Source organism: Rhinolophus ferrumequinum, chromosome 16 (genome assembly GCF_004115265.2).
Source record: "Rhinolophus ferrumequinum isolate MPI-CBG mRhiFer1 chromosome 16, mRhiFer1_v1.p, whole genome shotgun sequence".
Lineage (NCBI taxonomy): Eukaryota > Metazoa > Chordata > Mammalia > Chiroptera > Rhinolophidae > Rhinolophus > Rhinolophus ferrumequinum.
The window spans coordinates 19273052-19294610 of record NC_046299.1 but is presented as its reverse complement, the minus strand read 5'-3'; the positions used below and the strand labels follow the sequence as shown (position 1 = coordinate 19294610).

The 21559-nt window shown below is 43.6% G+C and overlaps 1 protein-coding gene across 3 annotated transcripts in view; it reads right to left on the bottom strand.

Moving 5' to 3' along the window:
- The window catches only part of SORCS1 (sortilin related VPS10 domain containing receptor 1), a 467290-nt gene that overhangs the window by 33587 nt on the left and 412144 nt on the right, over positions 1–21559 (bottom strand). For all 3 annotated transcript variants that reach the window (XM_033130825.1, XM_033130827.1, XM_033130826.1), the window contains exons 19-22: positions 16244–16430; positions 10034–10167; positions 7554–7677; positions 2471–2583 (exon numbers count right to left, since the gene is read on the bottom strand). In XM_033130825.1, coding sequence (XP_032986716.1) covers positions 2471–2583; positions 7554–7677; positions 10034–10167; positions 16244–16430 — 558 coding nt within the window. The remainder of the gene's footprint in view (positions 1–2470; positions 2584–7553; positions 7678–10033; positions 10168–16243; positions 16431–21559) is intronic.

Sequence of the window (21559 nt, the reverse complement as noted above, 5' to 3'; positions counted from 1 at the left end):
TCCCTGAGTGGGGATCTGGGCAATGCATCTCTATTTCTGTCACAGGACAGAAGGTAGATGGAGCAAAGTGAAACAGCAGCTCAAGGCCATCTAGGTAGTGAGTGGTGACGCTTAGTTTGCGGCTTTGGTCTGACCTAAAGCCTCTGTTCTTAACCAGTGCTGTACTGACTCCCTTCTCCCGACACTGTTTATACAGCAGCTCCTGTCTCAGCTAATCTCATACTGTTTTATGACCCTACTGGATTTTTAACTCAGAGATTATGTATCAACCATCCTCATCAAATAGAAAAATGTTTATTGAATGACTCAATTGAAGATTTCACTGTGAAAAGTCAACAGAAAAATCCCATTTGATGAGGAAAAGGCAACAGATTTTATACCCAATTCTGTTGTGTAATGAATAGAAAGAAAACTACAAATAAGTTGACCCCAAATTGTACCTCTTACAGGGTTTACGAAGGTACACTTGGCAATGTGGTAGGTACTTCAGGACTTAAGGAAATGGCCAAAGGCAGGCTGGGGCACTAGGAACCAGGGGCTGGCTCAGTTGCCTCTTACGATTGGGTAACCAAGGAGTTTACAAAAGCCCCTCCACCGATCACACCCTGTGCTGAGGGATGCTGAGCCAACCTGTTTATTCTGCATTTAGCTGATTATGCTATGCACCAGCCTAGAAATATTGATAAACAGTAAGTTCTAGCCTACTGGACAGCTGGAAGAAAGGTGAAGACCCAGGGCAAATGATCCCTAGACAATGAATGTGAAATGAAATCAGCCTGGAAAACTGGTCACAGCTGAGCTAATGCCTGGTGGGCAAATCATCTAGAGGTGTTGGACAGCTGCCGGGGACATCTATAGGGACTTGGATTCCTAGAATACCATAGACCAAAGGGGGTGGGCAGTGGGTTCATTGAAGGGTGTAAGTCATCTCTTTTGGACAGCAGAGGAGACAAACCAGTTATCACACCGGGGCCAAACAGCTCCAATGTCAGAAGGGTCTATTCCAGTTGGGCCTGTAGTCTGGCAGCTTCGCCCCCTGGTGGCCATAATGTTTACTTACCCATGATACCACGGATGCTGAGAGTCATGAAGACAAAGGTGAAAGGGCATTTACCCTGAAGAGCATGAAAATACCCCTTCTGCACCCCACCATTCCACTTATCCCTGCTTTCCACATAATCAGGCAAAGGACGGCAGTAGAGTGGAGTGGTTATGACACCATGAAATCAAATTCAAAACTTGATGGTCTGACTCCCACGCCAGATTTTTAACCACATGACCTTGGGCAAGTTAGCTCTTTAAATTCAGTTTCCTCACCTGTCAAATGGGAATAATCATACTATCTACATCACAGGCTAGGTTTTCTGTGATTAAATGTGTTAACAATGCAAAGCACTGAGAAGAGTTTCTGAAATAATGTACATGCTAAATAAATATCAACAAAAATAAGGGTATGAATATGGGGAAGGTCAGCTCTTTGCTAAAAGGCTGGATGCGAGATGGGTGTTCTAAGCAAAGGTTTTCTGAATGCCTTTATCCCATATCTCTGTGTCATCAGGCACAAACATGTGTTGGGTGTGAGAAAGAACGTACAAAAAATACCCTACATGGACTTTCCTTTGGGGCTAAGAACATTCCCTCGGGAAAAATCTCTCAGCTCTGATTTCCTGGGTTTGTGCAATAACTTCCAGTAGCTCCCTGCAGATATCTGTGCTCTGATCATTCCTGAGAATGGAGTACACAGGGGAACATGCCTATAAAGAGGTGTCTTCTCAAAATGTCAGTGACGTTGGCTCGGAGAGGGATAAATCCCATCGCCTGGTTATTTTTCCCAGTAACACCAGGGTGCTGTGTTTCATAGGTAAAAACCCAGACATTGGACTCAGACCCTTCACTTCAATTTTGCAGCTTCATCATTTATTAGCTACGAGGCATTAGACAAGTCATTTAACTTCTCTTAACCTCAGTTGGTCCATCTGCAAAATGAGGACATTAATGCCTTCCTCTCAGGGCTGCTGTAGGAGAGAAATGACTTTAAAAGAACTGGGACATTGAAAGATGACCGACCATCATGTATGGAGCACTGACTGTGCTGCTATGCTCACCATTCGTGGAGCTAGAACCTGGGCTGCTCTTACTAATTGGACCCACACTGTGTCTTTTGTATTCTGCGCAGCAGCTGCCTTCACACTTACTCACGGCTCATCATGAACCCTTCTATACGAATGTCGCAAACTTCCATGTTCTTCTCTAAGCAGCGCTAAGGACCACATGTTTGTTCGGTTTCACTGTCCCTCATAGCATCTGTGATGTGTCTGCAAGCATGGGGCTCAGCTATGCAGATATCAGATCTCCCACGGGCTCCAGCTCTTTCCTGTCATTTCTTTGCACAAGGATCCCCTCGCCATGATTCTCTTCAAGGACAGAGAGGAAATGTGCCTGGGCAAGAGAAGGAACTGTCTGCACTCACCTCCACCAGGGACTTTTTGATGACTCGGCTGATGTCCCTTCTCCACTCGGGGATGTCCGGGTTGTATTCGTCCAGGTTTGGAGAAAAGGACAGGCGGAGAGATCGAAATTCCTCTGGGGATACAACAGTAGAGTGATTACCGTGAGTCAAATAGTTCTCTCAAAAAGTCTGTTATACTTTATATTTTATGCAAAGCCCTAATGGAGGGTTTCTTTTCCCCCACACTCACCAGGGAGACCCTACTACAAGACAAATTCAATATCCCATCCTTGTTACCTCACAGCTCCTCATTTTCCAGGCCAAAGCCCTAGGCTCTGGCTTCTGCCTAGCTCGGCAGCCTTTGTCCATTGTTCCCAGTTTCAGACTCTACACTCCTGGACACTCCATGACTTGGAGAGCCCTGCATGCGTTGCAGGTTTATGACCCCGGGTCTTTGCACACACTATCCTTGCCTAGCACGCCCCATCCCTCCCAGCTTCCATGTACACAATATTCATGCCCTAGTTCAAGCATTTACTGACTGAATACCCTCTGCCACCATGTTTTAATGTTATTTTTTATGGCACACCTGTGTTTTGCACATACTTTGTTTGTTTTGCACATACTTTGTACATACATGTTTTGCACATGATTATATAATAATTATTAGGTTACATAATTATAATTATTATTGCAGTCATTCTATGGCTATTTTGTGTTTGCATGAAAGTTTCCTTTAATGGAATTTTAAGCTCCTTAGGTCACGGGTTTGGTTAGCTGTCTCCACAGCCTCTGACTTAGTCCCCGTCCTCCAGGAAGTAGACAGAATTATAAAAGAAAGGGTTTTATGGGGAGAATCATCTCTGAGACAATATGGCGAGGAGCCAGAGAAGCTTGGAGCACCGGCAGACTGGGATGCACGAAGGACACTCGCTGGAAGAGGGAGGAAAGATGAGTTGCTATGCAGTCTGAGGGAGGTTCACAAAGACGGTGGGGAGTCCACCAGCGAGTTAGCCAGGGGAGTCCCCTGTGTCCCAGGAAGGGATCCGCCTTCATATTCCTGTGCCGCTCAGTCATTGGCTGGGATCAGCCCACGGAAGGCGTGGCCGTGGCCTTCGCATGGTGATGGGTTGGTTTCCCAGCACAGCCCTGGAGATCTCAGCACAGCGTTTGGCACATGGCTCCACACTGCCTTTGGAATAACATTCAGATTCTCACCATGGCCTTCGTAGTCCTGCAGAAGCCTGTACTTATTTTCTCTCCTTTGACTGACTTTCATGCTCACGGTTCATGGAGCTAGAACCCGGGCCGCTCTTACTAATTGGACCCACACTATGTCTTTCGGGATTGTACGCAGCAGCTGCCTTCACACTTACTCACGGCTCATCGTGAACTGTTCTATGCGATTGCCACAAACTTCCACGTTCTTCTCTAAGCTGGGTAAGGACATGCACTCCAGGACCCTGTCCTTCCCTCTGTTCCTCTATTTGCCATGCTCCTTCCCACGTTAGTACATTTCCACTTCCCCAGATTGTTGCATTCTCAACTCCTTTTCATCCATCAGTCTCTCCAAGGAGAAGCCTTTGCCACCAGCAACCTCAGGTATCCTCCCTTTCACCAACTCAAACACCCTTCCTCATATCGCCTCATTTGTCCTTTTCATATTTCTTGCTATTGAAATTATTTTGTTTTCATTGTCTGTCTCCCACTGGAATATAAGCTCAATGAGGATGGGCATTGTGCCCTGGGCCCCTTTGAAATAGTACTCAGTTCATGGTAGATTTTCAATTAGTCTATGAGTCACTTAATTTTTTGTTGAATAAATTACAGTGGAGGCTCTCTGTAATTTCTGCCTTTACTTATTCAACATATGTTTCTTTCTTGTCTGAAGCATGTGCTTGTGTTTCAGCAGGGGTTCAGCAACATTGTCAATGCCGATTACACATTCAGGAAATATAAAAGCCCACCTGTGCATTTCCTAACAATGCTAAATCTTCTCGGACACAGGCTCTGACGACTCTTACATTATCAGGTGTGGACCGATGGCAGGCTATCCCAAAGATGTATTTTCCAAAGTTTGACTATTGTATGAGTCTCTGATCACCTATCTGAATATCACCACTTCAGTTCCCATAGAGAGTAAGGAAATGCACACTAGTTAGTAGCATGGCAAATAGCACCCACTGAGTCCTAACTTTTCACTTTGAAGATACAAGTTTATGCGTCAGTTTCACTTTCTTAGAACGTCTTCTCAAACTGCAGAAACTTTATCTAAAAAGGAAGATGTTTATCTGCATAAAAGGACACAGATGAGAAAAATGATACAACTCCCTCTGTAATTACTTAGCATGCTAAATAGCAGAGCAGGGAGGGAGAATGGCTGAGAAAAGTTATACTTAAGTCTAGTCAACAAATAAGGGATGCATGCGGGAGGACTGCAAAGGGAAATACCAATAATATATATCCACACACATACATATCCATATCTATATTATCTATCTATATGGTAGCTGCTGAGAGAGATACATTCTATCACTTTGGAAAACGCAATTGTAAATTTTTTCTCTTTGTGATGTAAAGCTTCCATAAACCAGGAATGGCTTTCTCAACAACCTGGGAGACATCTCTTTGAATTGTGATCATCAAGAAGACAGGACTCCAGCCTCTGGGAGGGTAGGAGCCTTACTTCCATAAGCACCAATTAGCAAACACAGATGGCCTAATCACATTGATAATCACCCCTGTAGTGCTCCAGTACTTCTCCACTAGCTCACCCCAAAGTTTATAACTCTCCCTGCCTTTTGTTTTAGTTGAGTTCAATGTTGCCTAACTCCCTGTGCTGCAATTGGCCTTTAATATGTCACAAATGTCATTAAAATTTTCTAGTCATACATTTGAAACTCTGGGAAACTCATCTGACTAAAGACAAATTAGGGATGTTTGATGGCTCAGGAATCTGGTTAGAGGAGATCACTTCCCCTGCTCAAGCTTTTAATGAAGAGACCTTTTTAAATGAAGATAACCCGGTTGATTCTCTTTCAGATGATGCCTTTACAGAGATTTTTAGGAAGAGGAAAAACTCAGAGTAGCAAGGGGGTGGAAAGTGGTTAGAAACATTCCCTCTGAATTCAGACTTTTAGGCTCTGTTGATTATACTTATCTCATATTTTCCCATTTGTAAAACAAGGATAATTATAGCATCTTTCTCATAAGTTTGTCTCATAAGCCTGTTCAAGAAAACACATCATATATATCAAGTGCTTAGAACAGATGCTGGCAAGAGTGTCATCAATGTTAATTCCTACCACTTCCAACACATTATTGTCACTGGATCTGTCACTGAACAGTGCAATGACTTTTAGTCAGTCATTTCCCATTTCTGGGCCATAATTTCCTATCTGTAAAATGAGTAGTTGGACCAGATAAGCCCAAAGACCTTCTAGATTTAGAGTTCTCTCTGCCTAAAGAGAAGGTTCTAAAGAGAAGGTTGCTGATACGCTTAACCAAGAGGACATCTGCTGGGCTGATGGGTCAGTGCCCATTAGCGACACCAGTGACATCCAGGAAGAAAAGAGAGGAAAGAGAACGGCAGGTGGAAGAGACAGCTAAGTAGGGTGATTTCAGAGCATGGGCCCTGGTATAGATGGGCTGGGTTGGAAGCCCAGCTCCACGACCTACTAGCTGGGTCAGTCAGTTACTTCTCTGAAAAAATGAGAGCAATAATATCATCTACCCTATGCTAGCATTGTTAAGATTCAGTGCATCCCAGAGTGTAGACAGGAGATGGAGAAGGGAAGAGACAAAAGTTCTCCTCCCTTTTGGCCACCTTTTGGCCACCTTTTGGCCATCAGGGAGGCTGCCTCACTGATGGGACCTTGTGAGGAAAACTCATCCTGCTTTATTTTCACTTACGATTTGGGCTTATCACGCCTCTTGGGGTGGGGGAGGGAGGAAACTATGAAATCTAACACCCAGTCATGCGAGGAATGTCATCCTGAGACATGTTCAAAGTTGCTTACAAATTACTTTCTGAATTTGAAGGTCAAGTTGGCAAGATGAGAAATGAAAAACAGAACCTGAGTCAGAATCAATTAATTCTGGAACTGGGGCAATTGATATTATCTGGACCACAAGCTAGTATCTGCCCCCCCCTCTCCTATCTATCTATCTATCTCATTCTCCTCCCCTCACTTTATCCCTCTCTCATACTCTCTCTTTCTGCACAGTATTTACTTTCTCTATCTATCTTCTTTTAAATTCTTGTGGGTTTTTTTTTCCATTTTACTGTATTTGTACCACTTCCATATTAACATTACAGTTTACATTTTCTACCATCCACTCATAACATTTAGTGCATCCATCTGAATAGCTTTCTACGCAGAAAATATTTCCCCAAATGAGATCAATGTGTATGAACTGTTTTTTTCAATCTCCCATTTTCAATCGATAATTCCACCTTTCCACTTCAGTAAATTTTCATCCCATCACTACTCTGACCGTATTCAATTTCCCCAATCGACTGCAAAATTGTTCAAACCAATGTCCAGTCTATGATGGCGCATGCCAATCTGCTTGATAGGACCCGTCCATTGCTTTTCGTGTAGCAGAACTTATTTATTTATTTATTTTTGGATACAGTTTTGTGGAAAGATTTTCAGACTATTTATACATTGGTAGATTCCTCTTAATAATCAAGACTTTAAAAGTTGAACTTTTAAAAAGAGCCTCAATATTCACCATTTTCTTTCAGAACAGGATTGTGCTCTTCAAACACCACCAAAATACCAAATGGAATGAAAGAGCCTTACACATAATGAAGGTCACTCTCCCCGACCCGAGGTGAGTGAGCGAATGGTAGCTCCATGGGCACCAGTCACGGTGAGAAAACAAAACAATAAACCCTCAGGGGTCTTGTGACCACAGTTTTGCTGGTGAACCACATCTTCCCCAAAGGAGGAGACCAGACCTGACTCAGCTCTGCCTCAACTACTGCCCTTTGTGCTCTGGGTCATAAACTGGGTTAACCTCGGTGGCCACGGGCAACCGTGGTACCAAATGACCCTATCCGAGCAGGAGGGCGGCTCAGTAAAGACGGAGCACTCACCATACACCGCGATGGTCTTGGTGTCCTGCAGGATGGCATTCCCTGCTGAGACCTGTACTGTGATGGTGTTCATCCCTTCGGAAGTAAACTTGAATGATATGCTTCCCTCCAAGGTGATCAAGGGCTAAAATAAACAAGGGCACAGAGTGAGGGGGAAGCTCTTCACTCTCAGATGAGATAGCTAGTTCTGAGCCACCAACAAGCTACTGAAATCAGTGCAGGCTCCATCTGGAGAACCCAGTGCAACTGACTCCGTCTACACCTACTCATCATCTCAAGTGCAGGCCAGAAAGGGGCTAGTTGAGCCAAGACTCCAAGCAGCTCTGCCCATTCCTTGTGAATTTGACACTTCTCTTCCCGTACCACACTAATTGAGGGCTAGGAAGACTGATATCCCACTTGATGGTGGGATATATGTTCATACGTACATCTTTATGAATGTACTTGTGTATTAGGTTGGTGTGAAAGTAATTGCAGTTTTTTGCAATGATTTTTAACCTTCTAAATCTTTTGCACCAACCTAATACATCTTTATGGATAACCTATTTGTGTCAAGCAGATCTTTTAACCCAAGGAAACGTTCAAATCAGACCAAAACAGAGGGCTTATATTAATCCAGATTTAAGCAGTAGTCACTGGAAATCTATCAGCTGCCAGTTGTTTACCTCCAGAGTGTATGTTTATAACAAGTTATAATGGAACACAGCAACCATGGACGCCAACACCACACTAGTTACACAGGCGTGGCCTGGTGTGGCTCGGCTTCCTTTGAGAAGCCCTATCAGCAATTTCCTGGAAGCAGCTGCTCTGGAAACAAGTATTAATTGGACAGTGGTTTGAGGACTAAAAAAAAAAAAAAAGAAGAAGAAGATAAGAAAGAAAAGATTTGGAGTTGTGCCTGTAATACAATTGGATACGGGGGCCCTAAAGGAAAAAAATATTAGCCTACTGACTTTCCTCAATTCACTCCCTGCAATCATTTCATTCCTGTCTTTTCTTAATTAATTTTAAAGTCAAAATTCATTTAACTCCCTGTATGGCAAAGAGAAGACTAAAGGCAGCACAAGAAGTCTACTCAACATGGTCTGTTGAGAATTCGGTTTTCTACTGAAAGGTAAATAATAGGAGACATCGAAAAAGTGGTTTCATATTTTCACCTTCCAGTACTAGCTTTCAGAAGAGTGACAAAGTTTTCTGTTCCTCCACTGTGGGTAGTGGGCCTAATTTCGGCTGAATTTACATGCATCATTTCGGAAGTAATAAAGAAATGGCTACTTTTCAGCTTAGTTATGTTAGCAGCGGGAAGAGAGTCCTTCCACTGTCAGGCTTGCAGCAGGGTCTAGGGCCAGGGAGGTTCCTTCCTGGCCTGTGCAAAATTATGAGTATGTCTCCAGTTAAAGCCAACATTCAGCTCTGGGGTAGAAAAAGATTTGCATTCAAATAAAATGCATTGCATTGGAAGAGCAAAGTCATCAAGTGAAAGCCACAATGCTGAAAGAAGGAGGGCCTCTCCAATCCAGGGCAGTCTGTCCCGGGGCCCTGTGGGGAGGGAGGCTGTGGGTAGCGTGGTCCTCCTGACTAAATGGGGAGGCACGTTTCAGTTTCTGAGAATGGAGTGATTTCGACACTGAAGCAGAGCATGCTGCCTGGTGTGAGAAGAATAACGTTCATGGAGGCATCGGAGAGCCTTGGATCTGGCTTCCGCGTGCAGCAGCTGAATCCGAGACTGGAGCAAGTCCCTTCGTCAGTGTCAGCCTCGCTTTTCTTCATTTGCAAAATGAGGGACTTAAGAGTAAATGAGGGTAAGGATTTTACTGGTTTTAAAATGGCTGCTGACTTTTGATCACAGGAAATGTGTTGGGAAAACATAAATGGGAAAGCTGACTTAAAGGAGAGATCTGTCGGATACAGGGTGAGAGAGCATTTAGGGGTTGGGGGCAATGGGCCTTTAGGGGTTGCTTTTGCCTGACCAGTATCCATTCACCCCTTTTCCTTTCGGGGACCATCCCCTCCCTTGTCTTGGTCCCTGTGGTTCTAAGGAGGCTGACTTTAATACCTCTCTTTCCACCCCCAGCCATGTGATCAAGGCCGAGCCAATGATACTCCATTCCAGGACTTGTGTTAGAATTTTTTGGAAAGTTACTTTCTCCGCTCAGCTGCGAGGGTATAGAGCCCGAGCTGCTGCTAAGGGTCACTGCAAAGGCAAGTCCAGCTGGAGAAGAACGGCAACACAGAGGAAGGCAGAGGCAAGAGGCAGGGGGCGGAGCGGAGAGAGAGAGAGACAGAGAGACAGAGAAGCAGAGAAAGACAGCGAGACAAACAGCACAGATTGATGAGATAACTGGTGCACAAAGAGCCTGCTGGCCCCGCAGCGAGGCCTACCCACAGACTCTTGAGTTAAATAAGCCATTTCATTCCTTTTTTGGCTTCAGCCAGTTTGAGCGGAGCTGCCCTAGGCCCCGAGGGGAAGGCCGACCCACCTCCGTGTTGTTTCCGTACCACCACACGTAAGTGAGGGTGCCCACTTGGCTGGGCCACAGCACTGCCGTTGCGTTGACCTCTTTGTTCTTTGTGGTGACAAAGGGAAGAGACAGGTGGACGTGCTCCAGGGGACCTGAGGCGCAAGAGAAAAGAAGAGGCACAGAGAGAGAAGAGCTTGCTTTGCTTTTCCTTCCCTGCTCTGAAGAGAATGCATATTCTGCCTGGAAGCCTCTGAAACATCACAGTGATGTTTCCTGAGGGAAGTGCGCAGGTGCTTTTTCTACTTTGGAGAAAGGGATATAGTGGGAATGATTGTGTCTCAACATTTTCCATTTACTGACTTTCTTCCAGGCCTAGAACTGGAGTTATTTATGTGTACAAGTTTTACAATATACAAGTAATTTATGAAGTCCTTAAATGAACAGGCATAGTATAGGATTTCACGGAGAGATGCTGTCTTTCCAAGAGGTTATACCCTTGGTGGCAAACCAGGATTGTGAAACTTTCACAGAATCCGTGTTGGGCAGTGGGGGAGCAGGGGACTGCGGAACAAAGCCCCAAACCACTCTACATATAATTATCCTTTACTATTTACTGGAGTTTAACGATCTCTGTGTGTGTAAAAGCGTGTGTTAGTGTGCGAGAGTGCACATGAGTACTTGTATGTGTCTGTATGTGCATGTCTCTAAAGCTGCCTGATTAGGTAAGCACAGAACAAATTGTGTTTGGTGTTGACTTAAGCATGTCCAGCACAAAAGAATCATGTGTGGGTAGAGAGAGCTCTGTGGTTCTCAGAATGAGCTCAATTCAAAAAAATAATAATAATAAGGATGATTCTATTTACGGAGGCCATTAAACCAGAAAACTTAATCAGATGAACAAACACATAAAATATGAATATCCTCTTCGTAGAGAACTACTAGAACCTTTCGTATGATCCCTGATCTTCTTTTTGTTCCCAGTCAAAATGCAGTTCCTTCCAGGCTGAACAGGACAAAAATCTACTACCCCCACCATTAGTCTAGGAGGCAGAGAAGAAAGTGGCACCGCAGACCTTTCCATTTGGTTTAATCACTGCCTCTTCCTTGGCTTGCCCTTTATGAAATTCGTTTCCTAGAGTACAGTGTCTGGCCTTTTTCTCCCTCCATATACTCTTCTACTGAGCAATATCATCCTCACCCTGACCTTCAATCATACACTACACGCTTAGGGCTCTCAAGCCACCTTCTTGACTCCAGACTCAATTAGCAGCCGGATATTCCTGGGGAACCCATTATTTCCCCCCAGTCCCCATTTTGTCTTCTCCATATCTTAATGAATAAAACCAAAGTTTACCTCGGGGCCCATCCCAGAAGCTGAAAGTCCACCTACATTCCTATGTCTTGCCACCCACATCCACTTAGGAAACCACTGATTTGGCTTCATAAGTATCTCTGTAGAGCTCTGCTCACCCTCCCCAGTCCTGCTCTGGTTCCTGCACTGAGCTGCCCTCTCACCGGGACCACTACAACTCGTTTGCGACTTTCCTGCCTCTAACGTATCCCTACTCTGATCCACCTTGCTACTTTATGGGCTCAGTGCCTGCCTCCCTCAACAATACATACACTGCACCAAGTGCCAGGTGTCCCCGGCACCTAGAATAAAACATATGCTCCAGGGTGAGGGTAGAGCAAGTGCACAGACTTTGAGGAGGATGTGGCTTCCCATGTTTGAGAAATAGCAAGAAAGCCCAAAGGGTACAGGTGGAGAGAGGGAGGGAACAAGTGGACGCCAATGAGATCTAGGAGGTGTTCAGGACAGAGCAGGCCTGCCTTGCAGTATGCATAGGTGTGTTTTCATGAATTCCTTCCTGCATGTTTATACAATTATGCATTCAGACCAATGTGTGGAATTTATCCTTCAGATGCCCACATCCTCTGGCATTCATTGACTTCTTACATGTTTAACATACCTAGTTCCTGCCACCCCAAAAACCTATCTTTTATGAATTCTTTTCTGCACATGGGATATGGTCTGCCCTAACAGAGCTGCAGAAGTGAACCTCCAGCCCCTGGAGGCTTCCAGCTGGCTGGCTCCACTAAGCCCGGAGCTGAACAAGCTGGTGATGCAGCTTCAGCAGACAGGTGCCTGTGATACACAAAAGGGACGGCAGGTGGCAGTGCATCACTCCGTATGAATCTTCCTGGCAAGGTGGTTGAGGGAACTGCAGAAATACTTGGGTAATTGGGTTTCCCTCCTCTTTTCTTGTTTAGCCCTCCTGTGCTGCAGGAAACACCATGTGCGCGCGCGCGCGTGTGTGTGTGTGAGCGCGCACACATGCACTGACCTGCCTTTAGAATTTGTTCTGGAGGCCTCTGACCATCAAATTAAATATTGTATATGCATTATATTGCTGATTGTCTGAAATGTTTAAAAATCCACTAGAAGAAATAACAGTAATTCAGAGTATAAAGCTGAGATCCTAAAACAGAATTACACGTCAGTGTTCGCAAGGACCCTTCTAACCTGTTCAAAGCAGATTATGGTGCCGCAGTCCAGGAGTTCTCATTCAGTAGGTCTGTGATGGGGCCCAGGACACTACATTTTTGTCATGTAACTTTGGGGCAGGGGACTCATTAAACCACACTTTACAAAACTCGAGTATGATATTTGCAGGCCAATATAACGATCATGTGAAAAGTTGCAACGTTACACAGGTTTCAAGAAACTGATCACTACTCTAAGATGGGGACAGAAAGACATCTGCAAGTGACAGCTGCGTAAAGAAGTAGTTGAAGAGAGAGGTTTGGGAAGAACTAGAACATCCACTTCATTTTTTTTCCCTCCATTCTGCAAATTAACTGTTTTCAGTGATTTTTTTCTGCATGACTGGATTAGATAGGATAGCTTTCTGAACAGAAATCTTGCATGTTCTCTAAATTCTCTGCCCCCACCAAGGCAACACTGCCTGCGCTATGTGTCTTATTAGTCTGCAAAGAAGCGGAGCACAGTGAATACTTTCCCCAAGGAATTTCCAACTGTCAGGCTACAACAGATTCCCCAGCTGCCCTGTGAGAGCTGCCAGCCCACTCCTGGGAAACTTATAGCTAGAACATCATCTCCATTTGTTTCTGATGACCTTTGCAAACCCCTATTTAAAAGCCTCTTATTTGGAATCAAATCTCCTTCTGAACTGGAGAGTGGAGGGAGTGTGTTCAAGACCAGCAAGGCGGGAGGGGAGAGAACCCCAGGCAGCGGGGGAGGAGTGTTGAGTGAGAGGGACAGAGGGCAGGCTTGGCAAGCTGAGTCAAGACTTGCTGCTCAGAACCCACTAAGCACATATGCACAGGCTGTTTTGTGATAATGGAAAATCAAGCTTTACCAGTTGACAGTGCGCAGCATATGTGTTTCCCCGAAAATAAGACCTAGCTGGACAATCAGCTCTAAAGCGTCTTTTGGAGCAAAATTTAATATAAGACCTGGTCTTATTTTATTATAATATAAGACCGGGTCTTAATATAACATAATATAATATAATATAATAATATAATATCAGGTCTTATATTAATTTTTGCTCCAAAAGATGCATTAGAGCTGCTTGTCCAGCTAGGTCTTATTTTCGGGGAAACACAGTAGTATGCTCCATGGAACCTGTAACAAAATGTACCTTCCTCACATGATACAGAAAAAACCCTAGGCTCAGAGAAAAAGAGTGACCTGTGTAGGAGTTCAGGCCAGCATCTGGACCTTACAACTCCCAGCTCAGTCCAATGCTCATTTCTTATTTTACCTAAAAGCCACACACAGCTCCCCGATCCTGGCACTGTGGCACCAAAAACTGCCATGATACCCTTCAGGTTTGAGATCCGGGGAAGTGTGAATCAATTATGGTCTGTTTCTGACTTCCTGTCAGTGTAAAATAATGTCGAAGTCATGGTACTTCTCCAATCCTTGTTTCCTCCATCTGAAAGAAAGGGGCAGTGTTGCCTGTCGTGATACAGCGTTGGGATAGGCAGGAGTTCGTGTGCGTAGTTAGGCAAAATGGGTCCTGTAGGAGAGAGGCACTAAGCAGAGGTGTCAGAACCTGTTGAAACTGCTCATGACATGGGTTTTAGATGTATGTGAGTTAATGAACGTTTGTAAATAATCCTTGATAATATAGTTAGTACAAAAGAGTTAATTCTTGTCCCCAAGGTCAGGCCTAGAAAGCGGTTGTATTCTGTGAGGCATGCTTATCCAACCACTGAACCCAAGATGAGTCTAACAAAATTAATACGGAACACAAAAGTTTCCATTACAAATCATCTTTCACTACGGTTAAGGTCAAATCGTTTAGCTACTCAACTAAGCTAATGAGACAAAAAAAAATTTAAAAAATGCAAGTGAACAGAGAAGCTCATTTCTTTTAGAAGTCGTGGCTTCAGCAACTTTTAAGCTTGAGTAGAGGCAAGCTCTGGGCTGTTTTTCTTCCCAGAATTTAGTAAACCCGGGAGAGGAACCCCTCAGGGACATGATCCTTTTTAGGGGTGGGAACGAGTCCCCAGGGTGACCAGGGTAGTGAGTTGTGGATGACCTCAATGAGAGACTCTGGAAAACTGAGACAAAAAGCTGCTGCTGAATTTTAAATCAGTATCTACATGTGCTTAGAGTGTGGTAGATGTTTAATATGTATAGGGAATGTGGAATAAAATGACTAATTCTGAAGGGGAGCAGCTCTCTCACAAAAATCCCTGTTACAGAATAAGCTGTGGAAAATGATACGCTGCCAGGTAGGCGGCCAACCTCAGCAAATGTATTGTCATTTGTGTTGCAAGTTATTTTTGCTAATAATAACCAATGCTTGTGATATATTTTTGGAAGTTTTATGATTTTTCCAATGATATCATCAGTTGAGATTATTTCTTGGTAAGAGGCAACTCCAGAAATTCTATACAGGACAGCTTAGGGGTGGCAGACAGCAGGAAGGGGGCGTATGGAAGGTGTCGTGAACTCAATGTACTTGTGCAGCAAATACACTGTTTCTAACTTAAGTATTCATGTTCCTTCAGGATGACCTACAAAGATGTGGAGGGGGGATCAGGGCTGGGGGAAACTCAGTTCCTCTAACCCTAAGCCCCTGATGGCCCTGACAATGACCTTAATGATCAAAAGCTGGGATTGGAGACAGACCTGAGTCTGCAACCTGGCTCTGCCAGGTAGTAGGTCTGCAACTCCAAATGGGTTATTTAAGCTCTCGGAACCTCCAGTTTTTTTTTGAGTTAAACTCCACACACGCCTCTTACTTGGAAGCATCTTTGCTGGCTTCTTTGCAAGTTGGGTTTCTATTAGTACCTATACTTCATAGGGTTCGTTGGAGGAGTGACATCATTCATACACACAAACAGCTTGTTTAGCATAAAGCCTGGCACCCAGGAAGAATAAACAACAAAAGCAAACAAACAAAAAACCCTTTAGCTGTAAAGAGGAAGGTGGAGTTGGCAAATGGGGAATCTTGCCTATTTAGGGACCCTCACACACCTCCCCTAAGAGGCATTCATGGCACTGTTTTTGCTAAACACGACTTAGGAATTATCATTGTCTCTTCATACTGAGTATGAAGAGACCTTTGGATTCCTCAATGGGAGAAAAGCTTGAACATTTCTTGGAACTACTTCCTGGTGTATAACCTTTACATAGGTTACGCTCTTTCCCTCTATATCATTTTCTGTCTAACAACAAATCATCCACAGAGAAAGCCCAAGAAACACACTTGAAAAAAAAGAGAGCAACAGTCTAAAAGAATATCAATAGCAAGACATAATATGGGAGAAGAATAATCAGATAGGGAGAAATTCCTTTCCTTGTGCTAATTCTCAATGCATCAGATTGGACCATACGTGCAGCTTGTTTTTGAACATTTCTGACCCTCCCGCCCAAAAAAAGACACATTCATATTCAATCAAAGAGCTCAGCAAGGTGCTTGGGCCTCGCCCCCAGACACAGGTGCTGTATCTTAGAGGCATCTGGAAGAGGCATAGTCAGTGCAGTGAAAACAATTTGAAGCAACCTGGAATCCAGGATCATTCAAATTCCACTCCCTAATTTTCTTTTTACATGCTCCCTACTCAGCTCTCTTATTCTCCTTTCCTTTTCTGCTACATAGAAAGCGTCTAGATATGAAAGTTTGGACTCCATTTTAAAAGGACACAATATTTAAATTACGTCATAAAGCAACAGCAGTAATAACATACAAGTTACATGTAAGTACAGGACGGCGCTGTCAGACCCGAGACTGTTGTCCACCTGCACGATCACTCGGAAGATGCCCACGTTGTGGTAGACGTGTTTGATCCCATCTTCCATGGAGCTAAGGTTGACGTACGACACTGCAATGCCATCGCCGAAGTCCACTTGGATGAATGTCCTCTGCACGTCACCCTGAAAAACAGCCCGACATCAGAGGAAAGGGAAATCTGTGCTTGGCTGTTTCTATTCTAGGGGCTGGGTTGTCCTGGTCTCTGGCTCAGGCACAGAGGCAGCCTGGCTCTCTCCTACAGCTGGGAGGATCTGTCTGTGTTTGACAGAATCCTGGTGACATTCCCTGGCAGACAGACATTTACTAAGATGGATGTTCTCCAAACCTGAAGGGCATCGACAATCCAAAGTTTCCAGATTTGGAAAATGAAGTGTTTGATTATCATTTCCAATTTGATATTCAATGCCTTTGAAGGCTTTGTTTATAGTCTTATGCCATAAAAAAAAAAAAAGAAAGAATGAAAGAAAAGAAAGGTGTACACTCAGTTTGAAATAGTCCACTAACCTGACATGGTCATGGACCTCTTCCCATGTGTTCAAGACCCCTAAGCACCCTTCGTTATTTCTTGTTCCCTAACCATGATGAAGGAAGGGTAGAAGACACCTTGTCTTACAACTGATACGGCATTAGACTCAGTCATATTGTTATTTAAGGTAATGGTAGTGAATTCTTTTATAGTTCAGTATATTTTACTGTCAAAATGATCTCATTTTATTCTTCATAGAATCTTAATCTGGAGAGAAAAGCAGGCAATGTGCATCCGTCTTACAGATCAAAAAGCTGCAGTCAAGAGAGGTCTAATCATTTGTTCAAGATTCACAAAGCTAGTTAGCAGCAGTCCTGGGATTTGAACCCATCTCTTTGGATTGCATTTCATTCAGTGTACGTGGGTAAAGCACTGACAACTCCATCAGTCTTGAGTTCTCGTGTGCCATTCACAATCTAGGTATTTTCATGCATGTCATTCAGCTTCCTTTGGTCTCAGAGACCTAATCTATGAAATGGACCTAATACCTTCCTGTCTTGACTCAAAGAGTTATTATAAAAGATATGTGAGAGCTTAGTAATCTGTAAAATTCTATACCAAAACAAATGACTGCAAAAAACAATGCAACTGTAGAAGACTTGCAATGCCCCTTTTAAAGCTTGATTAGGATCACAGGCTTCTAAATTTCTCTCGCGTTTGCAGGAGAAGGTAGAGTCTGATTCATAAAATCCCAGACATGTGAAAAATAACCTTTGGAATTACAGTCAAGATTCTTAAGGAACAAAGTTTCTTAGATCCAACTGACAAAAACCAGCTTGCCTCACACACAGCCCATACTTTAACACATTTTTTTTGGTTTGTTTATTTTGCTAGCTTTTCCTATTTTTGGGGGGAGACAACTTTGAACTAGACATGTATTTTCGATTAAGTAAGGTTCATATGGTATCATATTTTTTGAAAAGGCCAAGTTTAAAATGCTGACATTTAAAAGAGTAATTCACAGGGAAAGGAAAATCAGTTCCAATCCTATGAATCTATGTGACCTGCTCTTCTGATCTATGCCCAGTCAAGCATTGCGTGGCGGGGATACGACAGCTCACTCTAAGGAAGGACATGGGCAAAAGTTCCCCCCTAGGGTAGGAAAAAGAAAGTCCATTCAGAACTACAAAAGAGACATCCACAAGCCTAGACTTTGTGCAAATACTTGAATTCCCTTCACTAATAAATATAAATGTCAACCATTCTTGCTGACTTGTCCTTCAGTTGGACAACCAAATTGGACTGATCAATTTCTCATTCTGTTTGTGGTCAGTTTCCACTCCCATGTTTTCTGGATTTTCAAGCCAGCCAACCCTAGGTTTGGGCTGGAGGTAGAGCCCACCTTTCAATCAATTCGTTCTCAGGGAAATATCAGGAGTACCTAGGGTTAACCATGAAATAAAATAAGCAATATCGTTTCTGAGAGAGAGAGAGAGAGAGAGAGAGAGAGAGAGAGAGAGAGAGAGAGAGAGAGAGAAGTGTTGAGTGTTCTTTGTCAGGACAGAGTAGACATCAGGTAGGAATCACCATTTGCAAGAAGACAGAAGGAAGGACCTCTGTCATGCTGCTCTTTTGGCCTGATAGCATTCCGAATTCTCCACTCATGATGATATTCTCCATGCATTTAATAGGTGAAAGGAGGGAGTTATACAGTATTTGGACTATGCATCCGTAGCGATGCTGTTATAGAGGAGTCAGACTTTTAGAGTATTAGGCCAGGTATTAGGGCATATCTGAGTATACGTGTATGTATCGAACTTACCACACACCTGAGAGCCGCCATAGGCAAAGGCGTGGAATTATCCAGGGCCTCCTGATGTGCACGTAGGTCTCTGGGTTTGGAGCTTTATACCAGGAGACAAGAGCATCAAGGAGCCAGTTCTGACAGTTCAAGGCAGCAGATTTCATCCCTGTTGTTGTGGTTTTGGTCGCTCAAGTAGAACAAATGGGGTCCCATGCCTTTGCCTTCAGAGGCTGTCAGGTGCTTGGCAAGCCTAATACCACCATAACTCATCACTTTGGGCTCATCCATCACTTTTGGAAATCATCAGCCTCTGGCTTCCTTGGGCTGTAATTACCATCTGAGGCAAGGATTGCGACTCCTTTCAGAATATAAGAAACAGGGCAAAGGGAAGAGAGCCGAAGTCCTAGATCACTATTTGATTAGGCATGCTTGCCTGGCTTTAACTCGCTCTCTGGTCATTCCACCAACCAACCAACCAACCAACCAACAAACCAACCAACCAACCAACCAACCAACCGGCAGATATTTACTGAGTGTCTGTCTTGTGTCAGATACTAAATGGGAAAACACTGGTAAGTAAATTATAACCAAACAAACAAAACAGATGTGGTCTGGGCTTTCAGGAGCATACAGATTACTAGTGAGACAGATGGACTTCATATAAATAATCTCACAAATAAATAAAATGTTATTACAGGGGATAATATGAAGGAGAGTGCACAGCATTAGAAACGTGTACGACAGTAAGAGGTGAAGAGCTGGAATTCTGATCTGCTTGAGAACACCAAGGAAGGCTTCCCAGAAGAAGTGATATCTAAGCTGAGAGGGCCTAAAGAAAATAAATAAATTAACCAAGCAGATGGAGGTGAGTTGTCCAGGCAATGGGCTCAGGGGGAACAGATGTGTAAGGGCCGTGTGGCAGAAGTGGGTGGCACAGCTAAAGGAGGTGGAAGATATAGGCACACCAGGACCACATTACAAAATGAAACTGAAGGGGAGTAAATGACATTTTAGGACTTGTAGGCTGATTTTCTGATTTTGACATTTCTCCTAAGAGCAATGGGAAGTCATTATAGTGTTTTAAGCAGGGATTTGAAGGAAGATGGCAAGATGATATTTATAATTTAAAAAGATCACTCTGGCTACAATATGGAGGATGAACTGGAAGGAGGCCCAAGTATTCTGAGAAGCCAAACGGGGTAGTTTGGGGTACATGGTGATAGACTGAAATACAAGTTGTTACATGTACTTTCCTGTCAAAATTAACTCCCAAAGTTTATTGGTTTTAAAAGCAGTGAATCTCAACCTTTGATGTCAGCATCTCTTAAAGAAATTAAAAGAAAAAATGCTGATGGCCAGCTACCATCCAAGACCCACCTTTGGGCTTGGGGCCTCTGGGGAGGATGTTGGTCTGGACCAAAGGTAGAGGCCCTTGGGTTCGGATTCTTGAACATTATCTTTTCTTGTGATTGAATTCATCTGAAGATGAATTTAGTACAGGACAAACTGACGCTATTCTTATTCAATTTTGTTATACTGGTCAAGTTTTCCCAGGATGTTTTAGGATTCTAAGCCCTAAGGATGCATGAATAAAGCCAGTAATGGAAGACCTGAACCCATTGTTAGTGACTGGTGCACAATCACAAACAGAAGTTCCACGATACACGCTAACTTCTTAGGAAAACGAGTTGCTGGATAACATGAGGGTAGTTTGTGGACTGAGATGTGCCCAGATGACTGAATCCTCAGCATCTAATACAGTGTGTGCAGATGATTCTTTTTTTTTTTCAATCCATTTTGAATATTGTGTTTCTAATGTGTTTGGTCATCCACGTGCTTTCCTGTGTATTATCTCATTTGGCTGTTAGGACTCCTGGGAGATAGCTAGGGCAGATGTTGTTTCTATTTGATATATGTACCAGAAGAACTGGGGCACAGACAGCTTAAATAAGATACCTAAAGCTCACAGCTAGTGAGAGACTTAGGATAGGGTTTAAGGCTGCCTGTGCTTTTAACTTTATCCATGCAGCTCAGTCCTTGTTGAGCTTCTTTAATTGAAAGTTACTTGTAATACCTTTCAGAGAGAGGGAAAGGTGATGACAAAGGCAGGACATCTCTTTTCTTGTTAGACTCGATTCCTGGCTTTGACTTGATTTTTCCGCTCTGACATTTTTGCTTACAAGTGGAAAGGTGCATCGTCATGAACTCCATACATCACTCTTGTTTTTTTGTTTTTGTTTTTTGAGAATTTTTATAAGAGTTTATTTGAGCCAAACTGATGACAATTGCCAGGAAACAAGATCTCAAATGCTCCCTTCATACACCATTCTTAGGTCTTCCCTGTGGGGGAGCGGTATCATGTTTAGGCCACAAAGAGGACAGAGAACACAGGAAACAATAGGCATTGAGAATTAGTCGTCAGGAAAATCTTGTGTATAATTGAGAGTTACTTCAGTCTAATAAATCATGTTGTCATTCCCAAAAACACAGCTTAGGCCAGCAGATATCTAGACTATCATATAAAATTCTTTAGATCTAATGCCATTTAGTCACATGCCCTAATACGGACACAGAGCAGAGAACACTAGCTCAAAACAAGTGCCCAAGAAAGGCACAAAAGCCAAACAAAATCCATATGGGGATTCTCCAAGGACACCACTGACTCTGTAATAGAAAAACAAATACATCAAATGGCCACAATGAAGCCAAGATTAACCTGAGCGATGAAAGGTGTGTGAACCTATCAGTTCCTATAACGTGGCTGCAGAGAAAAATGGGAAAACAAATGCTGCAGTAAGTCAACACTGACAGCCTCAGCCCGGAATGAGACTCCAAGACGCTCCTGAAGACCTGGGGGACTCACCGCAGGTAGAAACCCAACTCGTATGTCAGAGCTTGTTCCCCGCAGAGCTCCCGAGTGGGCCTGACTCAGGCGTCGCTGACTTTCAGGCTTGGAAGGGACCTTAAAGTTCATGCAGAAA